At 36.3% G+C, this 21,604-nt stretch overlaps 1 protein-coding gene across 2 annotated transcripts; it reads right to left on the reverse strand.

The window, feature by feature from the left end:
- Nucleotides 1-548: 548 nt before the first annotated feature.
- LOC129260728 (uncharacterized) lies at nt 549-15,074 on the reverse strand. 2 transcript variants are annotated; one of them, XM_064114328.1, is made up of 8 exons: nt 14,941-15,074; nt 11,831-11,978; nt 9,043-9,151; nt 6,732-6,810; nt 5,942-6,181; nt 5,326-5,537; nt 3,073-3,196; nt 549-2,488 (listed from the first exon to the last, which is right to left on the reverse strand). In XM_064114328.1, exons 2-8 carry the CDS (start codon nt 11,953-11,955, stop codon nt 2,370-2,372), a joined length of 1,008 nt encoding a protein of 335 aa, XP_063970398.1. In that variant the 5' UTR covers nt 11,956-11,978; nt 14,941-15,074; the 3' UTR covers nt 549-2,369. The 2 variants fall into 2 exon arrangements, with proteins under 2 accessions (XP_063970398.1, XP_054754655.2); XM_054898680.2 differs by lacking the exon at nt 14,941-15,074 and having other exon boundaries at nt 11,831-12,307.
- Between the last annotated feature and the right edge of the window lie 6,530 nt (nt 15,075-21,604).

Raw genomic sequence — 21,604 nt, forward strand, 5'->3', positions numbered from 1 at the left:
GCAGTTAATTGAAAATTACTGATTGATTGCTAATCTGCTCCTTGAAACAAGAAGTTTAATCTGATTTTCTATAACTAACGTTGATATATAAGTTGTAAAATTGCAAAAGAATATTTGCAATTGATCGCAAAGATTTTCTTGCAACATCCCCTATGAATAATCCCTTTGTACACTCCCTTTGTATACTATCATGACAAACCTACGTCACTTGTGCTGCAGTCACATTTCCCCGACGGCGCGTGACCATACGGAGAGTCGAAAACAGCTCTTTTATTCATTTTTATTTAAACCACCTATATATATAGCTGGTACAAAAAAATGTTAAAACGGCCGTTTTCGACTCGCCGTAGGGTGAATGTGACTGCACCATTTTACAAGGGAACTTTTTTAACAAGCTACGCTTTCCAGGAACTTCCCATTTGATTTCATAATATTTCGTTGTACTTATTTCATTGTTGAAAATTTGAAGTGAAATATATTCTTTATTAATCAAGCAAGCAAGCATATGAAAAAAAATGACAGCAATAAGATACCAAGCTGCTGAAACATTATTTAGATGGTTGACTTTAATTCATATACATTCGTATCAACGTTCCACAAATTATTTCTGTCCAGTACATGAACAATTTTTACAATATTTAGATGAGAGACTGATATTATACATAACAATTTTTCAAAATTATTCATCGACAAATATAACACTAAGGATTGGCGCAGTGGAGCCATGTACAGGTATCGCTTCCCTCGGTTGCTGTGGAAAGACTATAGTACAAAGTCAGTACATAGATCAATCTATCAACACAAAGTCATTAAAAGCAAACAACCTATGAAATCACAAACACAGTGTATACTTATTTGGAAGATGCAATTGTAAAGAAGCCCTCGTTTCTATCGTTATTAAGATATAGTTTAGATTATTGGAACAAAAATTCAAATTATTGACATTTCTTAATAAGGAATGCATTTGTGACATCATTGGTTCACTCAAATACATGTACCTTTGCTTATTATTGTGCACATCAAATGTTTGTGACGATGGTGACGGTATAATGTTAAGGTTTAATGCAAGTAATTTTATTATTTATCGGTCAGATTTTGATGAAGGGTTCTCTTCTTCATCTGATTCCCTTCTTCTATTTGTTCTTTCAGAGAACATACCTCCGTCACTTCTGCAAATCCTTATAATAAACTGCAATAACATGTGCACGAGAACGTTTTAATTCATTTGTTCATATTATTCTATTCAAGTCATTTCATTCATTCCTCAATTTCTCCATTAATTTCAATGTTTATTTTAAGCAATACAATCGCAGCTATTAAAATGTATGCTTTTAACGTCCTTACAGTAGTACACATGCAAATAGAAAACTCACAATACAAATATGATCTTGCATAATATTGTACGATAAAAGGGGAAGTTCACCATGACAAAAAGTTTGTTGTAAAAATAGCATAAAATTAAAGATAATTAAAGATATTGGCGGAGGTTTGAGGAAAATCTATCAACGAATAAAAAGGTAGAATTTATTTGATTTGTGACGTTATATGAGCAGCTTTCCTACCTATCGTATGGTAGAACATTGATTTTTTTTAATCAGAAAATTGAAAATAGTTTATGTTGTACCTTCAGTTTATCAATAGACATCATTTCACATCCACTCCTAAAAAAGATTTTTTTTTTAAGAATAAGTCATCACGAACCATTAAAAATGAAATTTATGCATCATATATTACATAACATATGGAGCAGCTGCTCGTATATAACGTCACAAATAAAAAAAATTCTAATAACTTTCTAAATCCCTGATAGATTTTCCTCAAAGCTTCACCAATATTATTTTTGGTTATTTTACAACAAACTTTTCGTTAGGATGCAATTCTTTAAATCATAGAGATAGTCACAAAATGTTTGTTACAATTTTAACAATGTTAGAATTAAGATATGAAAATATAAAACCATGTGACGTGCAAAATAATTTTGCAATACACAAACCTCAGGTAATAATTATTTGCAGAGAGCCGTTACGGGATGGATGGATGGATAGGTAGGTGGATAGATAGATAGATAGATAGATAGATAGATCGATGGATGGACGGATGGATAGATAGATAGATGGATGGATAGGTAGATAGATAGATAGTTAGATAGATAGATAGATGGATGGATAGATAAATAAAATAGATAAATGAATCGATACAAATTTGTCAAGCACCTATGACCAAAAATATTTGGTCTACTTAAAACTAGTCCGATCACACGTCTAGTACAGAACCCACAATATAAATTAGAAAACCGAGATTGAAACATACAACTTAAATGCAATAAGGTTGCTTTGTGAAATATTTTTCAGCAGATGAAGTGTTATTAATTAATAGTCATCAAGGTTAGGATAGATGGATGATGATGGTGACGTCACCAACACAATTGCTAGCCCTTCTTTCCTTGTTCCCAGTTGTGCTCCGTCATCCTTATTAGACACATACAACTCTGTGAGAAAGGAACGTTTAGAAATGGTATCATTGATTAAATATCCTTAATTAATTAGCGATGACACTTCCCGTTTTTTTTAAGTATTCCTCCATGAATTTGGTCATTAGAATTTTCTTTAATGAAAATAAAAATAGCTGTTAATATTTCTACTTTCTGTTGCATCAGTCTATATGCCGTTTCCTCATTTCAAAATAATCTGGTCTGAAATTGTATATCGATATATAGGTCCATGGCACTTCAAATCTTCCGTAGATAATGAAATATTTTTTTTTATTTGCTTCCACGACGCGTGATTACGTATTCAGAAACATAGAACGCGTATTTTAATGCCCGTCATGACAATGAGATCTTTGTCGAGGAATCGAAACAGCAGTTTCGTCCTGGACTCTGGAAAAATGACAAATTTGCAATTTTTGTTAGCTCCGAAACTTTGGGACGAAACTGCTGTTCCAGTTCGCCAAATTTCGACAAAGACCTCCCAGGTGTTTGACGGATATTTTGTACGCATTTTCTGTTTTCTTGAGTCCGTTGCGAAAACTCCCTAAAAACCCGGGCTAAAAACGTGAATTTGCATTACTTACTCTCGCTATTCGAGTTGCTGAGAGTCGACAGTAAGCCTGTTTGGTTATTATTCAGGGTCCACAGGAACATTCGGTTGTTTCCAAGGATATTTCGCTCATTGTTGGTCATCCAAGATGGAAAATCCTGTATCGACATAGCGAAAAGCCGTCATGATATTCAAGACTATGACTGGACAATGTACAATATTCCTGGGACGAACACTGAAAATGCCCCCTTCGCCTTCGGTCGACTCGGAGATTTTGCCAAAGTAATAATAACCCGGGGGGGGGGGGAGCACTTCCCTACCAGGCGCGACCATGGGGTTTCGAAAAGCACCCTAAACAAGTATTTTCCATATTCTGAAAATGCATCCCTTAACAAGTACTGGCGAGTGAATTACCCTTAACAAAGTATTGGAAACAAAATGGTAGCCTTGACAAATGTTCCCTGAATATTGACTCGGACCCCCTAATAATTAAGTACAGCGATATTTTGATTATGTCACGGACGTCGGCATAACCTTTACTTATATTTGGTTTAGTACCGCCCCATTCCACGCCTCGCTTAAATCGGACTCTAAACATAGTGTTGGGGCAAAAAGTACATCTTTTACACCCTCGCAAATTTGACCGTAAACACTTAGCTTTCCTATTGAAATATGTATCTTTTCAGCAGGCGCGGTTCTAGATTATCAGTTGGTTTTTTTTTTTTGGGGGGGGGGCTTGGTTTATTCTAATACAATGAAAATTGCCTATTGTGGTTAGGCCCTATACTGACCAAGCAGCTACCCCCCCCCCCCGTATAAAATATTTCTAATATCATGCGAGGGAGCGTAGCGATCGAGCAAAAAAATTCACATTTTAGAATGCTCGAGAATATTTCATCTATATATATATAACATGCTTCGGGGCTTGATGGGTGTATGCAGATGAGGGCATTGAGGGGGTAGGACTGGTCATCAGGAAACGGGTTTGTGTTACTCTCTCCAGGCATTTATTCTCAAAATTTAGAGACTTTGAACGTAAAAGGGTATAATAGAACATGGCACGATGGGGTTTTAGTGCATTACACCCCTTAAAAATATTACGAGGGAATGTGTTAACGAGAGAGAAAATGTTTGAAGTGAAACCTTGCATGTGGAACACTTTATGAACTTAAAGTTTGAAAAACATCTGAAAGCGCTATAAAACCATCAAACTTGACATAAAAATATCGTTAGAGATATATTCTTTGGTGTGCTTCACGTGCAAAATTCTGCATTATAATTTTGCGCGCAGAGCGCGCCGAAAATTTGGGGTGTTGTCTTTCCCCCCTCTCGCCACCCAACACATGGAGAGACAATCCTGACTCTAAACGAATAGGCCTATGTTTTATTAGTTTAGCCTCAATCGGGGAGTATATAGCGACAGAGCCATAAAAAATGTATATCCTAAAGAATGACACAATTTGGAGCGCTTTTGACAAAACGCGGATATGTCTAGAGTTAAGACTTCAATTTTATGGCGTAAGTATTGTGATATGTGTGGTGGGTATATAGGGAGGTTAATCTGAAAAAAAAATGCAAGGCAGTCTACTATATTACAGGAGATCACAGACTTATTATACTCGCACTTTGCATTTAGATGCTATTTTGCGATAGGGAGCGAGAAAATTTTCCAATTTGAGTAGCAAAAACTTTAATTTTAGAGCACCTGACAAAATAAATGGAATACTGCTTAAATAAATACATATATACGCATGTAGGACCTACATCTATTTTTTTTCTTTGTAGTCGATTTTTTTTTTTTTTGGGGGGGTGATCAGTCCACAAAGCCTCCCCCCTAAAACCGCGCCTGTTTTTCAGTATATTAATGTTCTTGACCCCCATATTACGTTACGTACGTAACGTGCCCAATCTTGAAAAAGAGATCCTTTTTATGCGGTATATCCACTCGTCAATGGAAGTGTTCCCCGGGAAATAATAAAAAGTCGAAGCAATCATTATCATCGTCATTTTCATCACCATCCTCCCCTCCTCACTCATCATCATGACCATCATCATCATCATCATCATCGTCATTATCGTAATCACCGTCATCTTCACTATCACCATAATCATCACCCGTCACTATCGTTATCATCATCATGATCATCGGATCATCAATATCCGATATCAACATAATCTCTCTCTATCTTGGTGAGTATTGCTCCCACTATTTCCCTTTCCCTATTTGTTTTCCCCCAACAAAAGTTAATTGTTCAAAGAAAATACACCAAAATATAACCGTACTTACTGGCAACATCATTGGCCCACTCGTACCACCAGACAAGCATGCTTCTTGTCCATCGTCACGCTCATCATCGTCATCGTCACTTGCTGATCCGTTGAAGCAACCAGTATGTCTATTTCGCATGTTTTGGTTTTGTTGGGGTACGGCGGAGAAAGCAGCTACCGTACCCGAAATTGAGTCGCCAACCTCTCGGTAAGTATGCATGTTCAAGACAACTGTAAATAAAATAAACAAAAGTTATATTATAAGCCTATATTTCGTCATTCCCCGAAGATCACTTTTGCCTGCAGGAAAATGCAACCAAAAGCAGGGTCGTAAAACGAAAATAAAACAAAACAAATAACAAAAAGTCGAACATTGTTAGAGTTAACAACATTCTGCCTCTCAATTCCTTGAATTGGCAATTGTCATTTCTTTTTCATTTGCTTGTCGAGCTCCTAATTATGTCGACCCATTCCTGGGATCATATTTCATGGTCGACCGTTTTTGTTTTGTCGACGAATCCATCCACATTTGTTTGACAAAGTGAACTGGTACGGGTTATATACTACGATGAAGTCAATGTCTAAATCCATAAATACTTGAATGTATTACAGGGTATATAGTATCAATAACTTACAATCTTTTGTGGTGAATCTTGGTTCTGAAGCCGATGAACCTACGAAGAAGCCCAGGAAGCGATCATTGTTGGTATCCTGTCCAGAAACCAGCCGGATCTGTTGAGTGTTGCCATACTGAAACCTGAAATTGGGTGACGAGGTTTGAAGAGCCCAGTTTGGCAAACTTTTGTGAACTCGCTCAGCATCGTCGATGTTGGTTCCGACGCTTCGCTTTACCTTTTTGCGAACAACCGGTTCCCCTATATCGTCAGGGATAATATTGTAACTTCATTTGTTCAACTTAGAACTTTCCATTATCTTTCCCCCTCTCTTTCTTTTTCTATTTGATGCTTCCTGTATTTTCCCTTTCCTTTCTCCAAATGACTTAATGACGTGACCAAATTTTCATTTTGCAGGAAGTAAACCCACAACATTTTTTTATGATTATCATAGAACACAAGAGCAGCATTATCGAAAAAAATATTGGGCACATTTTACAGTGTGTAAACTGTAAAGGCATTTTCGACTTAATTAGAGGCGGTTGCAATTCAGGGCAGTGGAGCAAAAGTTTCAGTTTCATTTTTAAAGTACATGTAATCTGTTAAAAAATAACATATGAAAACTTCCGATTGCAAATTAATCCATCATTGATTATTCTGTTTTCCTTTAGGAATGCATGATATACAAGTATATCCAGCGGCGAGGGAATCCTCTCTCGCCCCTACCTGGGGTAGATGAGACAAAAGATAGATAAGAATTAATCGAGGAATCCCCAAAGTATAAATAAAAAAACGAAATAAAAATATTCACCTCTTTTTGTTTTCAAACGAAACCCTATCCATGAATAGGTCTGTACACCTCCGTCGTCAGCTGTACCACGTCTAACAAGCTGCAGAAGATTGACAAACATTAAGTGGTCATAAAAGGGAACAATATAAAGGAAAGTGGTCCATAGTTTAGATTTGTTTCTTGATTTTTTTTTCAGTCAAAATTTTCTGCCTCATACCACTCATGTTTGCTATGAAAAAAATAATCTCGGTCTTCACCAGTTTTCTTTGGGTGTTGCTTTGTAGAATTTATTTATAGATATGTTTTAACTTTCATTGATAAATAAAATCCATCTCAAATCGACTTGAGTTTAGGTATTCCTAGCAAAATATGTCTGATATAGCAACGCGCCAATAACTAACTATAAACCCTTAAAAACGTTTTCTTTTTTGATACCGCCACAAGTTTCAGTTCTCTGAAATCAACATTCCTGATTTAAATTCGATTTCAAAAGTCAATATTCAATTTCTTTTTTCCTCACCATCTCTTTCTGAGTAATGTTTAGATATAAATAGGTCTACTACAGTGCGTCCCAAAAAAACTATACACTTTTGAAATGGCTGCCAAATAAAAAATATAGCACTTTGGGGGAAATAACTTATAGATATGGAAAGCCCATAAAGTCAACTTTCAAGTGACACCAAAAAGTTGGAAAACTATTCATGCTTGAGCGAGCACTGCCCACTGAAACAAAGGGTATGAAAATTAGGGTGGGCCGGAATTAGCCTTCCAATTTCTTTCAGGTTTTTTGTTTGGTACTTGCAAAGTTGAGGGTTCTTTGGTGAATTAAAGTTTGTTGTTTGTGAAAATTTAATGCGTTTATTACATTGAAATTTAATGCATGAGTGATCGTGAATTGCAATTTTTAGTGCAGCATTTTGTCTTTATCATGTGGATCTCAACAATGTGTTTATGAAAGTCAGGAGAAGAGGGGGTAATATGACTTAGGTAGGTGAAGTACGTTGATGGGATAGAGGTCAACAGAACATTTAGCAACCCCTCCCTCCATCTCAACCCCCAGCCCCGCTTCTTTCCTCCTCAGACACTAAGCTCGGCTAGGCTGGGCAGGAATTAGCCTTACAGTTTTTTTGAGTGATTAGTCCTTTGGAACTTGCTAAGCTAAATTAATGAGTGAGATAAGTTTTGGTTTCTTAGGCAAATTTCATGAGTTACTAAATTGAAATTTAATGCATGAGTGAACAGGAATTGTAATTTTAGTGTAGCATATTCGTCTTGTGGACCTCAGAAGTGTGTTCGTGAGAGTCAGAGTAATGTGATGGTACCTGTTACAAGCAAGAGGGCGAGATATGCTAAGACTTGGTTAAAAGGGCATTCCTCTTCTTTTTGTCCTTTTACAAATTGAAAGTCATAATTATGTACCCTCCCCACTCCACCTCCATTTCCCAGCCCCCCTCTCTGTCTCACTTCCTGGATTGTAGCCTATTCAAAACTTAGCTGCCAAGTGACCGGTGGCTGATGGTCACTTGTTTATTGAATTATTACCAAGAAATTTAATGATTATGATGATTAATGAAATAATTCATTGAAAAAAAAACTGAATGTATGATTGATCACATTGCACATTGAATGAGTTGATTTACTGATAAATTGTTGATGAAATGATTGATAGGAAAAAGTTGATGCCCCAATTCAGAATTAATCATTAAATCAACATTCCGCTCTGGACTTCACGCTTGCATGACAATAGCCATCAGTCTCTCAACAGGAGGGGAGGGCGGGAAAGAGGGAGGGGGCGGGGGCTGAATGTTCTGTTGACCCTTATTCCATCAACCTACTTCTCCCACTTAAGTCCTATCTCACCCCCTATTCTCCCGACTCCCATGAACACACTGCTGAGATCCACATGATAAAGTTGAAATGCTGCCCCAAAAGTGTAATTTGTGTTCACTCATGCATTAAAGTTCAATTTAATAATTTATAGAATTTGCATAAGCAACCAAAACTGGTTACGGTTGATCATTAATTTATCACAACACCCTTAACTTTGCAAGTTCGAAAGGATTTGCCTCTTAAAAACTGACATAAATTGGAAGGCTAATTCCAGCCCACCCTAATTTTCATACCCTTTGTTTCAGTTGGCAGTGCTCGCTCAAGCATAAACAGTTTTCCAATTTTTTGGTGTCATTTGAAAGTTGACTTTATTGGCTTTCCATAAATGTAAAAAAAAATTCCCATAATGCTATATTTTTTATTTGGCAGCCATTTCAAAAGTGTATAGTTTTTTTTGGGACGTACTGTAGAATGCTTTATAGAGTAAGTCTATATAAAGTACCATGTTACATGTTCGTCCAGCTTCTCGTAAATATTCCAGAACAGAACAATGTCCAGCACCATTCATTTTGAAGTTTGTTGCATCCACTGCCTCTATAACGTCATGGTTTCTATATTAAAAAAAAAGAGAACATTTTAAGATTTGTAGTCTGACAGACTAAACAACAACGATCCAATCAGGGTCTGTGCATGCAGACTAAACTCTGATTGTGTGCGCTTGCGTCTGATTGGTAGAAAGTTGGACTGAAGTTGTAGTAATGTAGTATATATATATAAACACTGATTTACTGGAAACCCGTACCGTAGCTGTACTTATGTCTCTTATCATGCTTATCGATGTAGTATGTCCTCATCGTTTTTTGTATTATCGCATCCGATTCCAAGCGAGATCTAAAACTATACTATGTATTTGAATACATTCAGTTGACTTTCCATATTAATATGTTTGTTATTATGTCTTCACGGAAATTAATGAATTCTAAATATAGATACGAATATAAAGATCAAATTATCACCAATGACATCAATGACGACGGTGATGATAATGATTATGGCGACAACAACGGCGATGATGATAATGATGTTGATAATAGTAATGATGATGATGATGATGATGATGATGATGATAATGATGATGGTTATGATAACGATAATGATAGTGATGATGATGATGATGACAGTGATGATGCTGATGGTAATTGGAATGATTGTGATGATGAAAATGATGATGATGATGATGGTGATAGTGATGATAATGATGATAGTGAAGGCGATGGTAGTTTCATTGAAGGTAGTGATGATGATGATGATGATGGTTATGATAACGATAATGATAGTGATGATGATGATGATGACAGTGATGATGCTGATGGTGATTGGAATGATTGTGATAATGAAAATGATGATGATGATGGTGGTGATAGTGATGATAATGATGATAGTGAAGGCGATGGTAGTTTCATTGAAGGTAGTGATGATGATGATGATGATGATGGTTATGATAACGATAATGATAGTGATGATGATGATGATGACAGTGATGATGCTGATGGTGATTGGAATGATTGTGATGATAAAAATGATGATGATGATGATGGTGATAGTGATGATAATGATGATAGTGAAGGCGATGGTAGTTTCATTGAAGGTAGTGATGATGATGATGATGGTTATGATAACGATAATGATAGTGATGATGATGATGATGACAGTGATGATGCTGATGGTGATTGGAATGATTGTGATGATGAAAATGATGATGATGATGATGATGGTGATAGTGATGATAATGATGATAGTGAAGGCGATGGTAGTTTCATTGAAGGTAGTGATGATGATGATGATGGTTATGATAACGATAATGATAGTGATGATGATGATGATGACAGTGATGATGCTGATGGTGATTGGAATGATTGTGATGATGAAAATGATGATGATGATGATGGTGATAGTGATGATAATGATGATAGTGAAGGCGATGGTAGTTTCATTGAAGGTAGTGATGATGATGGTTATGATAACGATAATGATAGTGATGATGATGATGATGACAGTGATGATGCTGATGGTGATTGGAATGATTGTGATGATGAAAATGATGATGATGATGGTGATAGTGATGATAATGATGATAGTGAAGGCGATGGTAGTTTCATTGAAGGTAGTGATGATGATGATGATGGTTATGATAACGATAATGATAGTGATGATGATGATGATGACAGTGATGATGCTGATGGTGATTGGAATGATTGTGATGATGAAAATGATGATGATGATGATGGTGATAGTGATGATAATGATGATAGTGAAGGCGATGGTAGTTTCATTGAAGGTAGTGATGATGATGATGATGATGATGGTTATGATAACGATAATGATAGTGATGATGATGATGATGACAGTGATGATGCTGATGGTGATTGGAATGATTGTGATGATGAAAATGATGATGATGATGGTGATAGTGATGATAATGATGATAGTGAAGGCGATGGTAGTTTCATTGAAGGTAGTGATGATGATGATGATGATGATGATGATGATAATGATAGTGACAATGATGACCGGACATGGTGGCTCAGTGGTAGAGCGTCCGCCTCATGAACGGGAGGTCGTGGGTTTGTTCCTCGGCCGAGTCATACCAAAGACTTATAAAAATGGGACCTTCTGCCTTCTTGCTAGGCTGAAGTGGATACCCTGGGAAAAAAACAATTATTATTATTATTGTCATTATTATTATTATGGTGATAATGGCGAGGATGGTGATGATGGTGTAGGGGCCTGGGAGCGATTTTTGAAGAGGGGTTAGGTTTAGAAAAAAATGACAAGCCCCCAAAAGAGGTTTTCACTCCAAAATGGTGAGTTTTGTCACCCATTTAGCATATTAACCTGATTTCCAGGAGGGTGCTGCCTATGGTGTAGGCCTATATTATTATGCAGCCCCCCCCCCCTCGAAAATGGGGGTGCTGCACGAACCCCAGCATCCCGGCTTCCCATGGTCATGTGATGATGATGTTGATGATGAAGACATTGATAATGAGGATGATGTCTACGACGACGACGATGATGATGATGATGACGACGATGATGGAGAAGATGATGATAATGATGGTGGTGATGATGACGACGAGAGTGATGATAGTGATGAGGAGGTGGATGGTGAAGTTGATAGTGATTTGTTGCTGTGACGATCGAGTGTAAAACGGTAGAAGAGGTGGAAGAGGAAACGGACGGGGCGGAGAAAGATAGGGAGGAGAAGAGGGTATAATGATAAGACATCTTACCTGAATCCAGCCTTCCAAGCCAGTCCAGACCAATCTACCTCAATCAATGAATGTTCACCATCAGAACTCCTTAGAGAACATCCGAAATCAGTCACAAACTTTGGACGATCCTTTTCACACTGCATGAAAATACGACTCAAAGCAACTCCTTCACCACGAAAAGAATTCGCCATAGTAAACGTGCAATATTAGCGATTTATGTTATCAATTTTAAAGTAATTATGAACACTAAAAAACCGTATTGCTATTACTTTCTTCTTTTGATAAATCAAAACTTTATCGAGCTGCAATAAAATCAGTAACCTGCTGCTTAGAAGCGTTGACTTGCTGTTCTGCTGACTGCAGTAATTTGAGAGGTTTATGTAGGCCTATAGAAATATAGAATGGCCATATATAAATTTCCCATAATCTATTTCGGCGAATATTACCTCACAGAGAGAGCAGGATGTCAAACTCTTTTTTTGGCGAAGTGTGATTAATAAGTCAGAGCATGAACAAATATATATATATATATATATATGCTCGAAGGTTCCCAGCAATCAAAATAACAATGCCTGTAGTCATGCATGAAAGTCATTGTTGTAATTATTATTTTTTATTCAACGTGAAATGCGAGAGAAACAGGTGAACCCCCTTTACGTTATTCTCTCCCAACAAAGCATTTTCATTTCGTAATTTTGTTTAGATATTCCTGTAGTCAATTGACACGAAAACATTGTTTGTTTGGTTTATTTTGCTTTGATCACCACTATCGTCATTCCTTGTTGGTTAAATGGTGCAATATTTTGTTTGACGGTGCTGGAGTTCTGTAGCCCGCTGTGGAGCGCTCGTTCAGAGTTCAGTAGAGTTCTATTTTTAAAACGATTCCATATATTCCATTGATGTAGACTTTATTTATTGAATTAATGAATGAAAAAAATCTAAAGGCTGTTTCATTGTCCTCGAAACGATTATTGAGTCACCGCATTATAGTCGTAGTTATGACCTTTCAGAGTTATCAGTGACATGTGAATTATTTTCTAAAGTGGCAACGCATTGATGTTACCAGGTGACGTTATACACTGTAAAAAATGAAGTGCTAATTTAGCACTTACAGTGCTTGTATATAGTGACTGCACTACTAGAAAATCAGCACTCGTATTGCAGTCACTATACAAGCACTGTAAGTGCTAAATTAGCACTTCATTTTTTTACAGCGTAGCCCCCTTTCTCTAACCCCCCCCCCGCCCCTCGTCCTCTCCAAAGTTCTAATTATCCACCCATATTTCTTTCAAATATTTTCATCCGGTCTATTTGAATACTGACTTCCAAACTCCTCTATGGATATACCCTCTCTGTGACGTCTCTCATGCATCCCCTACCACTATCTCTGATATGATTTAATGATAACTGAGTTTAATCTAGAAAATTCAGGCAGGGGACCTACCACATTTTATGTACTCCTATCATCAAAATTCTCCCACAACAAAATAAAGGTTCTCAAATCTTTTAGAGACCCTTCTCAACAACAAAACAATGACAACAAAAGATTCTTTCTTCAAAATTGGGCATAATGTTCACTGCGGACTTTTTCAGTTTCAGCAAGGTGCTTTTTTCTTCGCTTTCATTTTTTTATAATCTGATTCCCATATTTTTTAATGTTATTTCTTACTTTGGGGAATTATATTTTCTAAGCCATAATTTTGCTGAACTTGTCAACTCTACACCCTTCAATATTAATTCTTTCACTCATTGTGTGAATACACGGATCAATGAATTTGTGTTACCGCGCCCACTGTAGGCTAGCATGATGTACTGTGTGACACAGAGATATCAACTTACATTTATTGGGGGTGGGTGATTCTTTTACCTAATTACTAAGAAAGCATGAATGCTTGTAAGCAAGCAACCACAGGACCGACGTCTTAAAGGAGAAATATATTGATTATGAATATGGCCTTATTATATATCAGTGGAGAGGTAATGATGTGAGGATAACCATTAGGTCATTCAAAAATAACGAAAATAATACATAAGGTGGAAATCGCCAATTAAAAAGCGCTAAAATGCCTCTCCGAAATATGCCTCGCATCGGTCTCTGAATTGACTCGAATTTGATGACGTCACTGTCTGTACGAGAGGCGTGATTGGCTCTCCCACGTCAAGCTCCACTTGCATGCAAAACCTGTTGCGAGTGTACGTTTTCTCCACACTGACACTGAATACTTCCCCGGGGGGGCCACTTACATTGACGAGTGGATACCATGCGCGACCAAAAAAACACGTAAAAAGGATGTCCTTTTCACGATAGGGCACGTTACGTACGTAACGTGATAAGGGTGTCAAAAACACAAAAATAATGAAAAAAGGGTATCTATTTCGCTAGGAAAGTTACGTGTTTAGGGTCAAATTTGCGGGGATGATAAAACATAATTAAAATGTTTTAAAAAGGATGTCCTTTTTGCCCCAACACTACGTGTTTAGAGTCCGTTTTGCACGAGGTGTGTAGCTTGGGGTCGTACTAAACCAAAATTGATGTGTAAAGGTAAACCAACGACCGAAGGACCTGTGACAACAAAATATTCCTGTACTTGTTTAGGGGTTTATTTCAGGGAATACTTGCCAAGAGTATCGTTTTGTTCCCAATACTTGTTAAGGGTAGGGTTTCACACGCCAATACTTGTTAAGGGGTGCATTTTCAGAATACGGAAAATACGTGTTTAGGGTGCTTTTCGAGACCCCATGGTCGCGCATGGTATCCACTCGTCAATGGAAGTGGCCCCCCCGGGAATACTTCGATCATGAAATGAAAGAAAACCCAGAAGTTTATCTAGATTTGGATTTTCAAATTGATGATTATGCAGATGAAGAGAATGATGATAAAGTTTCTAACTCTAGAAAAACAAAGTGACGTGGATGGTGGTAAATTAAGGGAATTACGCCGGTGATGATGAGTAGGACAATTCAACTTGCAAGCCGATTCGCTACCAACGCATGCAGCTGCTAGCTGCACCGCGGGTCAAATCCATGAAAATGAATTCCATGCAGCATGACCACATCCAGACAGAGTCTCTTTCCTCTATATATCAACAACATAATGAGAAGGAAAATAATAAAATAACTGTACTTACAAATAAGTGAATATATCCGAACATAGGCTGAAGGTAAATCAACTCAAGGAATAGCAGCAGACGATATGCACCGACGATGAATTTCACGTGGCTGGAATAGATTGTCACTCGTTCTGTTAGATAAAATGTATATCTCATTATTTTGACTAAATTACGAAACTCGGAGAATTAGCATTCTACATAAAAATTAAGTAACACCTGGTACTATTTTTTGAATTACGATAAAATATTTTTGAAGCAAAGAAATTGAGGTAAATTAAAATAAGATATAAAGGATCATCCACTTAGCCGCATGCGATTGTAAACAAACAATCAAAAGCACATGGCCAGCTTGCTCCACTGAACTGAAAATACGTATTTTCAGTTCAGTGGCTTGCTCGCCCATAGAGTTGGATAAAGCGTAGCTTTATCCAACTTTATGTGCTCGCCTTGCTGATTGTTTACAATCGAATGCGAGCTAGGCGGATGATCTTTTATATCTAATTTTAATTCACCTCATTTTCTTTACTTCAAAAAGGTTTTATCGTAATTCAAAAAATATAGTACCAGGTGTTACTTAAAGGAGAATGAAACTCTTGGAGCAAGTTAGCTTTTGTGAAAGCAGAAAAATCAAAGAATAAGATCAACAAAACTTTGAGTAAAATAGAATTAGCAATAAAAGAGTTATGAGCATTTGAATGTCGAGATCACTAATGCTATGGAGATCCTCCCATTGGCAATGCGACCAAGATCTGTGATGTCACACACGTACAACTCTCCCATTCGGACACTGAAAATATACCCCAAAACATCTCTTTTTTGCTCATTCTAATCATATGACAAACGATTCATCAATGATATAATGTTGTGAAACCTCTGTACTTGTCATCTCATAAAGAAAACACCTATCCTTGTGATAGACTCTATAAAAGTGAGAATATAAGTGAAATAAGTACTAAAGTAATGAGGGAGTTGTACGTGTGTGATATCACAGATCTTGGTCGCATTGCCGATGGGAGGATCTACATGGCACTAGTGATCTCAATATTCAAATGCTCATAACTTTCTTATTATTCATTCAATCTTCCTCAAACTTTCAACAATATGTTTCTTTGATTTTTCTCTTTGATATGGATTCAGCTAGTTTCAAGGGTTTCATTCTCCTTTAATTTTTATGTAGAATACTAATTCTCCGAGTTTCGTAATTTAGTCAAAATAATGAGATAGAAATTTTATCTAACAGAACGAGTGACAATCTCCCAGCCACGTGAAATTCATCGTCGGTGCATATCGTCTGCTGTTATTCCTTGAGTTGATTTACCTTCAGCCTAGGTTCGGATATATTCACTTGTTTGTAAGTACAGTTGAGTTATATCATTATTTTCATTCTCATTATGTTGTTGATGGAAGAAAGAGACTCTGTCTGGATGTGGTCGTGATGGAATTCATTTTCATGGATTTGACCCGCGGAGCAGCTATCAGCTGCATGTGTTGGTAGCGAATCATCATGCAAGTTGAATTGTCCGACTCATAATCACCGGCGTAATTCCCCTAATGTATACCTCCATCCACGTCACTTTGTTTTTCTAGAGCTAGAAACTTCATCATCATTCTCTTCATCTTCATAATCATCAATTTGAAAATCCAAATCTAGATAAACTTCTGGGTTTTCTTTCATTTCAGGATCGAAGTATTCAGTGACAATGTAGAGAAAACGTACCCTCGCAACAGGTTTTGCATGCAAGTGGAGCTTCACGTTGGAGAGCCAATCACGCCTCGTACAGAAAGTGACGTCATAAAAAATCCCCAATTTCGCGGACGTAATTCTGCGTGTTTGAAGCATTCAGAGAGAGAACTTTAAACTATCAATTAACTGAGTTCCATCGGTCTCCATGATAAATGATTTACACCATCGTGTTCTCCTTATTTTCTCCTTTAATTTGATATATGATTCTCCATTTTTACGATTTTCAATATAGTTCTACTTTAAGGTTCTCTCCGAAGAACCTGGCAATGACGATTAATGCCTTACCAAAGGGCACGAGCGCTATAGGGTTAGTGGGAATCGAACCCGGGTCACCGGAATCCGAAACCTCCGCTCTACCATGTCTACTGACTGAGCTATCAGACGCGATTTTCATGATATTGATTATGAAAATGCAATGTGCTGCATGTTATAATGCCCAACGTCAGTTTAAACAGATAAAGGAATGGTATACAAACAAGCTTATTATTCTATTAAACAGATCATGTACATTCGCTATTATTACTTCTGATTTTTCCCTCTTATATACACATACGGATTTATTTCAAAGTTTGATTTGAATAATCTATAGATTATTTTGATTTTAGTATTCACTAGCCAATTTGGAAAGGTTCACATTGGGATTTCTCATTATTTTAGGAGATCATTATGGTCATTTTATTCACTGTGGATGTTGCTTAATCAAGTTTTGTTCATGTCTGTCAATAATGTGACGTTTTCTTTAGACTTTGTTTATCACCTTACCCGGAAATCAAATAAATGAATACAATGTAGAATAAATTAATGAATAGTCGGCTGGAATTCTGTGATCCATGTTTGATCGTGTCTCGTTTATCCCTTATTTACCATATCACGCTAATGTTGCAATATTGCACATTCGCACAATTAAATTCAACCATGGTAATAATTAGTTTTCTCACTCAACTATATTCTGGAGAAGCTAATACAATGTTATTGGATAACGTCTACACATTAATTTTAAGTATCGATTGTGAAATATAGATAATCACAAACACGATTATCATCAATAATTGATTCAGCGTGCAAAAAGTTACGTTTCCGTCTGAAAGGAAAGCTTTGTATTGTTACCATTGGATCCGGTATTGAGGGACACATCCCTATCAGATGTCAGGCGAAGATACGGATACAAACGAACTTGTGACCTGGGGGCCTCCGGAACACAATAGTTAGCGATTAATTGCTAAATGAAATGGCCTATCAAGATCATCGTTGCATGCGCATTTTGCTTAGTAGACTGACTAGGAACCAATCAGAACTGGTCTTTCAAATTAATGATTAATCCCTAACAACCCGGAATGATTTTAGGACTTAATGGAAATCGATCTAGTTCTAAGTGAAGAGGGGAGTTACGTGGGAAATTAGGAAAGTGGAAAAAGAAAAATACAATTAAAAATTTTGATAAATAAAAAAAGGAAATAAGAAATAAAACGTTGTATCAATTTCCTCTCTTTTTGTTCTCGTTCGTTGCGCTTCCTCACAATCATTTAAATGCAGCTTTGTGAGAAAATCAAAGTGATTTGACAAGCCAGATGACAATAATTTACATATTCACTTCATATATATATATATATATATATATATATATATATATATATATTTAATACGAGATTCACTCAAGTCAATGCAGACTTTTTTTTTTCTCACTCGCTTATCTCGCTCGTGCAAACGGTAGCAGCAAGCAAGATGAAGAGAAATGTGATCGCATTACAGTCGCGTCAATAAAGCAAAGAAATTTGGCAAGCGATATATTTTTATTTGGAAAATATTTTCTTTGCACGTTTCGCTTGCTCTTAAACCCTTAGGTGTAGTTTCAGATAATAAAGAACTATCTAAAAGTCAAGCACCATATAAAATATTCATATTTGGTAGGTATAAATATGGTGACCAAGTAATCATTTTGTCATGTCGATTATTGATAAAAGAGTATATTTCCTTGAAATTATAAAAAAACCGCTTCCTACTTCATGATGATAATGAAATATGATATTTTTTTGCTAGCAAACACAAAAATCGATTTTGTGGCCAAAATATTCTTTTGACTTAATGAAGATCCATCGCGTCATCAATTGTTTGGAAACTATGGCCTGGGAATATAATACATCATAATTATTGGCATAGTCGATTATGATGGCAACAATTTTGTCTTATGCCCCCCCCCCCCCTCACGTATCCTGGTGACGCTCCTGCATCCTGGATTCATATAATGTAGGGGTATTTATATTGCGCACATATCCACAATGTTAGGTGCTCAAGGCGCTCCTATATTACCCGGCTAAGCTAGGCGTTCACAGCGCACACAGCTTCTTAAGGAATTACTTCCTACCGGTACCCATTTACCTCACCTGGGTTGAGTGCAGCACATTGTGGATCAGTTTCTTGCTGAAGGAAATTACGCCATGGCTGGGATTCGAACCCACGACCCTTTGTTTCAAAGTCCGGAGACTAATCCACTTGGCCACAACGCACAACGATATCCCTTTCAATTCAATTCAATTCAAATAAAACATTTATTTTCTTCCATTTTATCACATATTTTTCTTGTAAACATAAGTTCATACATAAATCAATTTGTTATGAAAGATATAAATATATACATGTTGGGTTTAAGGAAGAAGGCGTATACCCTAAAAGCTGAGGCTTGTGGCGGGATACGCCTATAGACATGAATACAATACAATAAACAATACATAGGAAAGGGCAGAGAAAAGAAGAAAAGGAAAGGGAAACAAGAGAGGGAGACGTGAGCGGGGAGGCGGGCATGAATTATACTAAATAAAATAGAATGCTCAACAAAATATCAGTGGGGGGGGGGGCAAAATATAAATGCCGCAACAACAATTGTCCATGGTTCATGTTATCATGTTTAAAGTCAAAAGGAAACGTAAGATGGGAAATAATTATATATAAAACGACAAAAGCAATGTTTTCATTTTATACTTAAAGCTGGTTGTCGATAGAGATTTTTAATGTAATCCGGAATTTCGTTCCATATTTTGGGGCCAGTATAACGAATGTTGTGTTGGAAGATTATTTTTCTATGTTTGGGAACGAAAAAAATTTCGTGATTCATTTACACATGTTTCCAACATACATCATTTTGATACCCGCTCAAATAATCATTGAATATTTGATTATTTGAGCGGGTATCAAAATGATGTATGTTGGAAACATGTGTAAATGAATCACGAAATTTTTGTGGAATTTGAGAATTTAAACACCTGTAGAGAAAATGACATTATTGAAGTTTGTTGATGTCTTCTAATTTCAACAATTTTAGGGAATGAAACAAATTTGTGGTATTTGTTAGTGGTATCTTGTCGTCTGGAGAAATAATACGTACAATTTTATTCTGAAGGGAACATAATTTTTTAAGATGGGTTTGATATGTGTTAGCCCAGACCAAATTACAGTAATAAAAATATGGCAAGATTAAAGAGCAATACAATGTACGCAATACAATTTTAGGCAAGTAAAAACTTAGGCCATTTATTATATTTTTTGCAACTTTATTCTCAATTTCATTTATGTGATGTATCCATGTTAAATTACTATCAATGATAAAGCCAAGAAACCTAGTATTTTCAACTCTGGGAATAATTTGGTTGTTAAGCTTCACCACTACATGATTAAGATCAATACGCCTTGTGGAGTTACGGAATATAATGTAATTGCATTTTTTATAGTTAATGGTAAGCTTGTTTGCACAAAACCATTTACAAATATTTGTTAGTTCAGTATTTACAGTTTCACATAAGTGATAAAGATTTTTATCAGAATAAACAATATTGGTATCGTCGGCGTACATAATGAAGGAAAGGAGATTTGACGAACGATAAATGTCATTAATAAATAAAATAAACGAAAGTGGGCCAAGTAATGACCCTTGTGGTACTCCACATTCTATTGTCCTAAGTTCAGACTGAACGGAGTTATAAATGGTGCATTGTTTACGATTTGAGAGGTAACTAGAAAAAAGGTCGAGGGCAGTACCACGAATACCATAGTTATTTAGTTTTGATAAAAGTATATTATGATTAATTGTGTCAAACGCCTTTGACAAGTCAATAAATATCCCTATTGCGAAAGAGTCGTGCTCAAAGGAGTCAATTATGGTATTTGTTAATTCAAGAAGAGCTAGTTCTGTTGAGTGGTCACTACGAAATCCGTATTGAGATTCAAAAAGACACTTGTTATTTTCAAGAAAACTATAAGCCCTTTTATAAATGATCTTTTCCAATATTTTAGAAAAAATAGAAAGCACTGATATGGGCCTATAATTACCAATCTGCTCTTTGTCACCAGTTTTAAAAATTGGAGAAACTCGAGCAATTTTCATTTTGTATAAATGAGAAATTCTATCAAAATTGTCTTCTAAGGGTTCATCACCCGATATTACATCATCGAGCTCGTTATATCATTCAACTGGTTGAAAGGAAATAAGTGTTCAAGACAGTGTTTACAACAAGAAAAATATTCCTTCCAGTCATGGTTCCGACACATTTGCTTACACATGTAACAATGTATTCGATTATGATGAAGGTCACTAAATTCTTGTATAGGTTCACTCGTCATCAAAGTAAAAATTCGTCGCTTTATCATGTAGGAATTTCAATCCAGACTGATACCTAATCTGACAAATGTCATTAAAATATATTATGTTACGTGCTATGTGTATTGTAGCTTCGGCTATGGGAAAGATAACAAAACCTGTGCAAATTGTTGTTGCAAATTGAATTGAGTACAAACAAAATGAAAACATATTGAACGTCAATTGCACGTCGTTTGGTATACACGTTAGAGTCATGCCCACAAGAAGGTTGGAAAAAGAAAATAAAGTTGGCAGAAAAGGAAATATGTGAAGAAGAAATTGCCCTTGTAATTAAGCTAATTTGGTACAAA

The sequence above is a fragment of the Lytechinus pictus genome, unplaced genomic scaffold (genome assembly GCF_037042905.1).
Source record: "Lytechinus pictus isolate F3 Inbred unplaced genomic scaffold, Lp3.0 scaffold_19, whole genome shotgun sequence".
NCBI lineage: Eukaryota > Metazoa > Echinodermata > Echinoidea > Temnopleuroida > Toxopneustidae > Lytechinus > Lytechinus pictus.

Coding starts and splice junctions, on each gene's coding strand:
- LOC129260728 (XM_054898680.2), bottom strand. CDS start 12,003: ATGGCGAATTCTTTTCGTGGTGAAGGAGTTGCTTTGAGTCGTATTTTC. Junction 9,152..11,830: donor GCTTGGAAGGCTGGATTCAG/GTAAGATGTCTT, acceptor TTTTTAATATAG/AAACCATGACGTTATAGAGG. Junction 6,811..9,042: donor CTGGACGAACATGTAACATG/GTACTTTATATA, acceptor AATCTTCTGCAG/CTTGTTAGACGTGGTACAGC.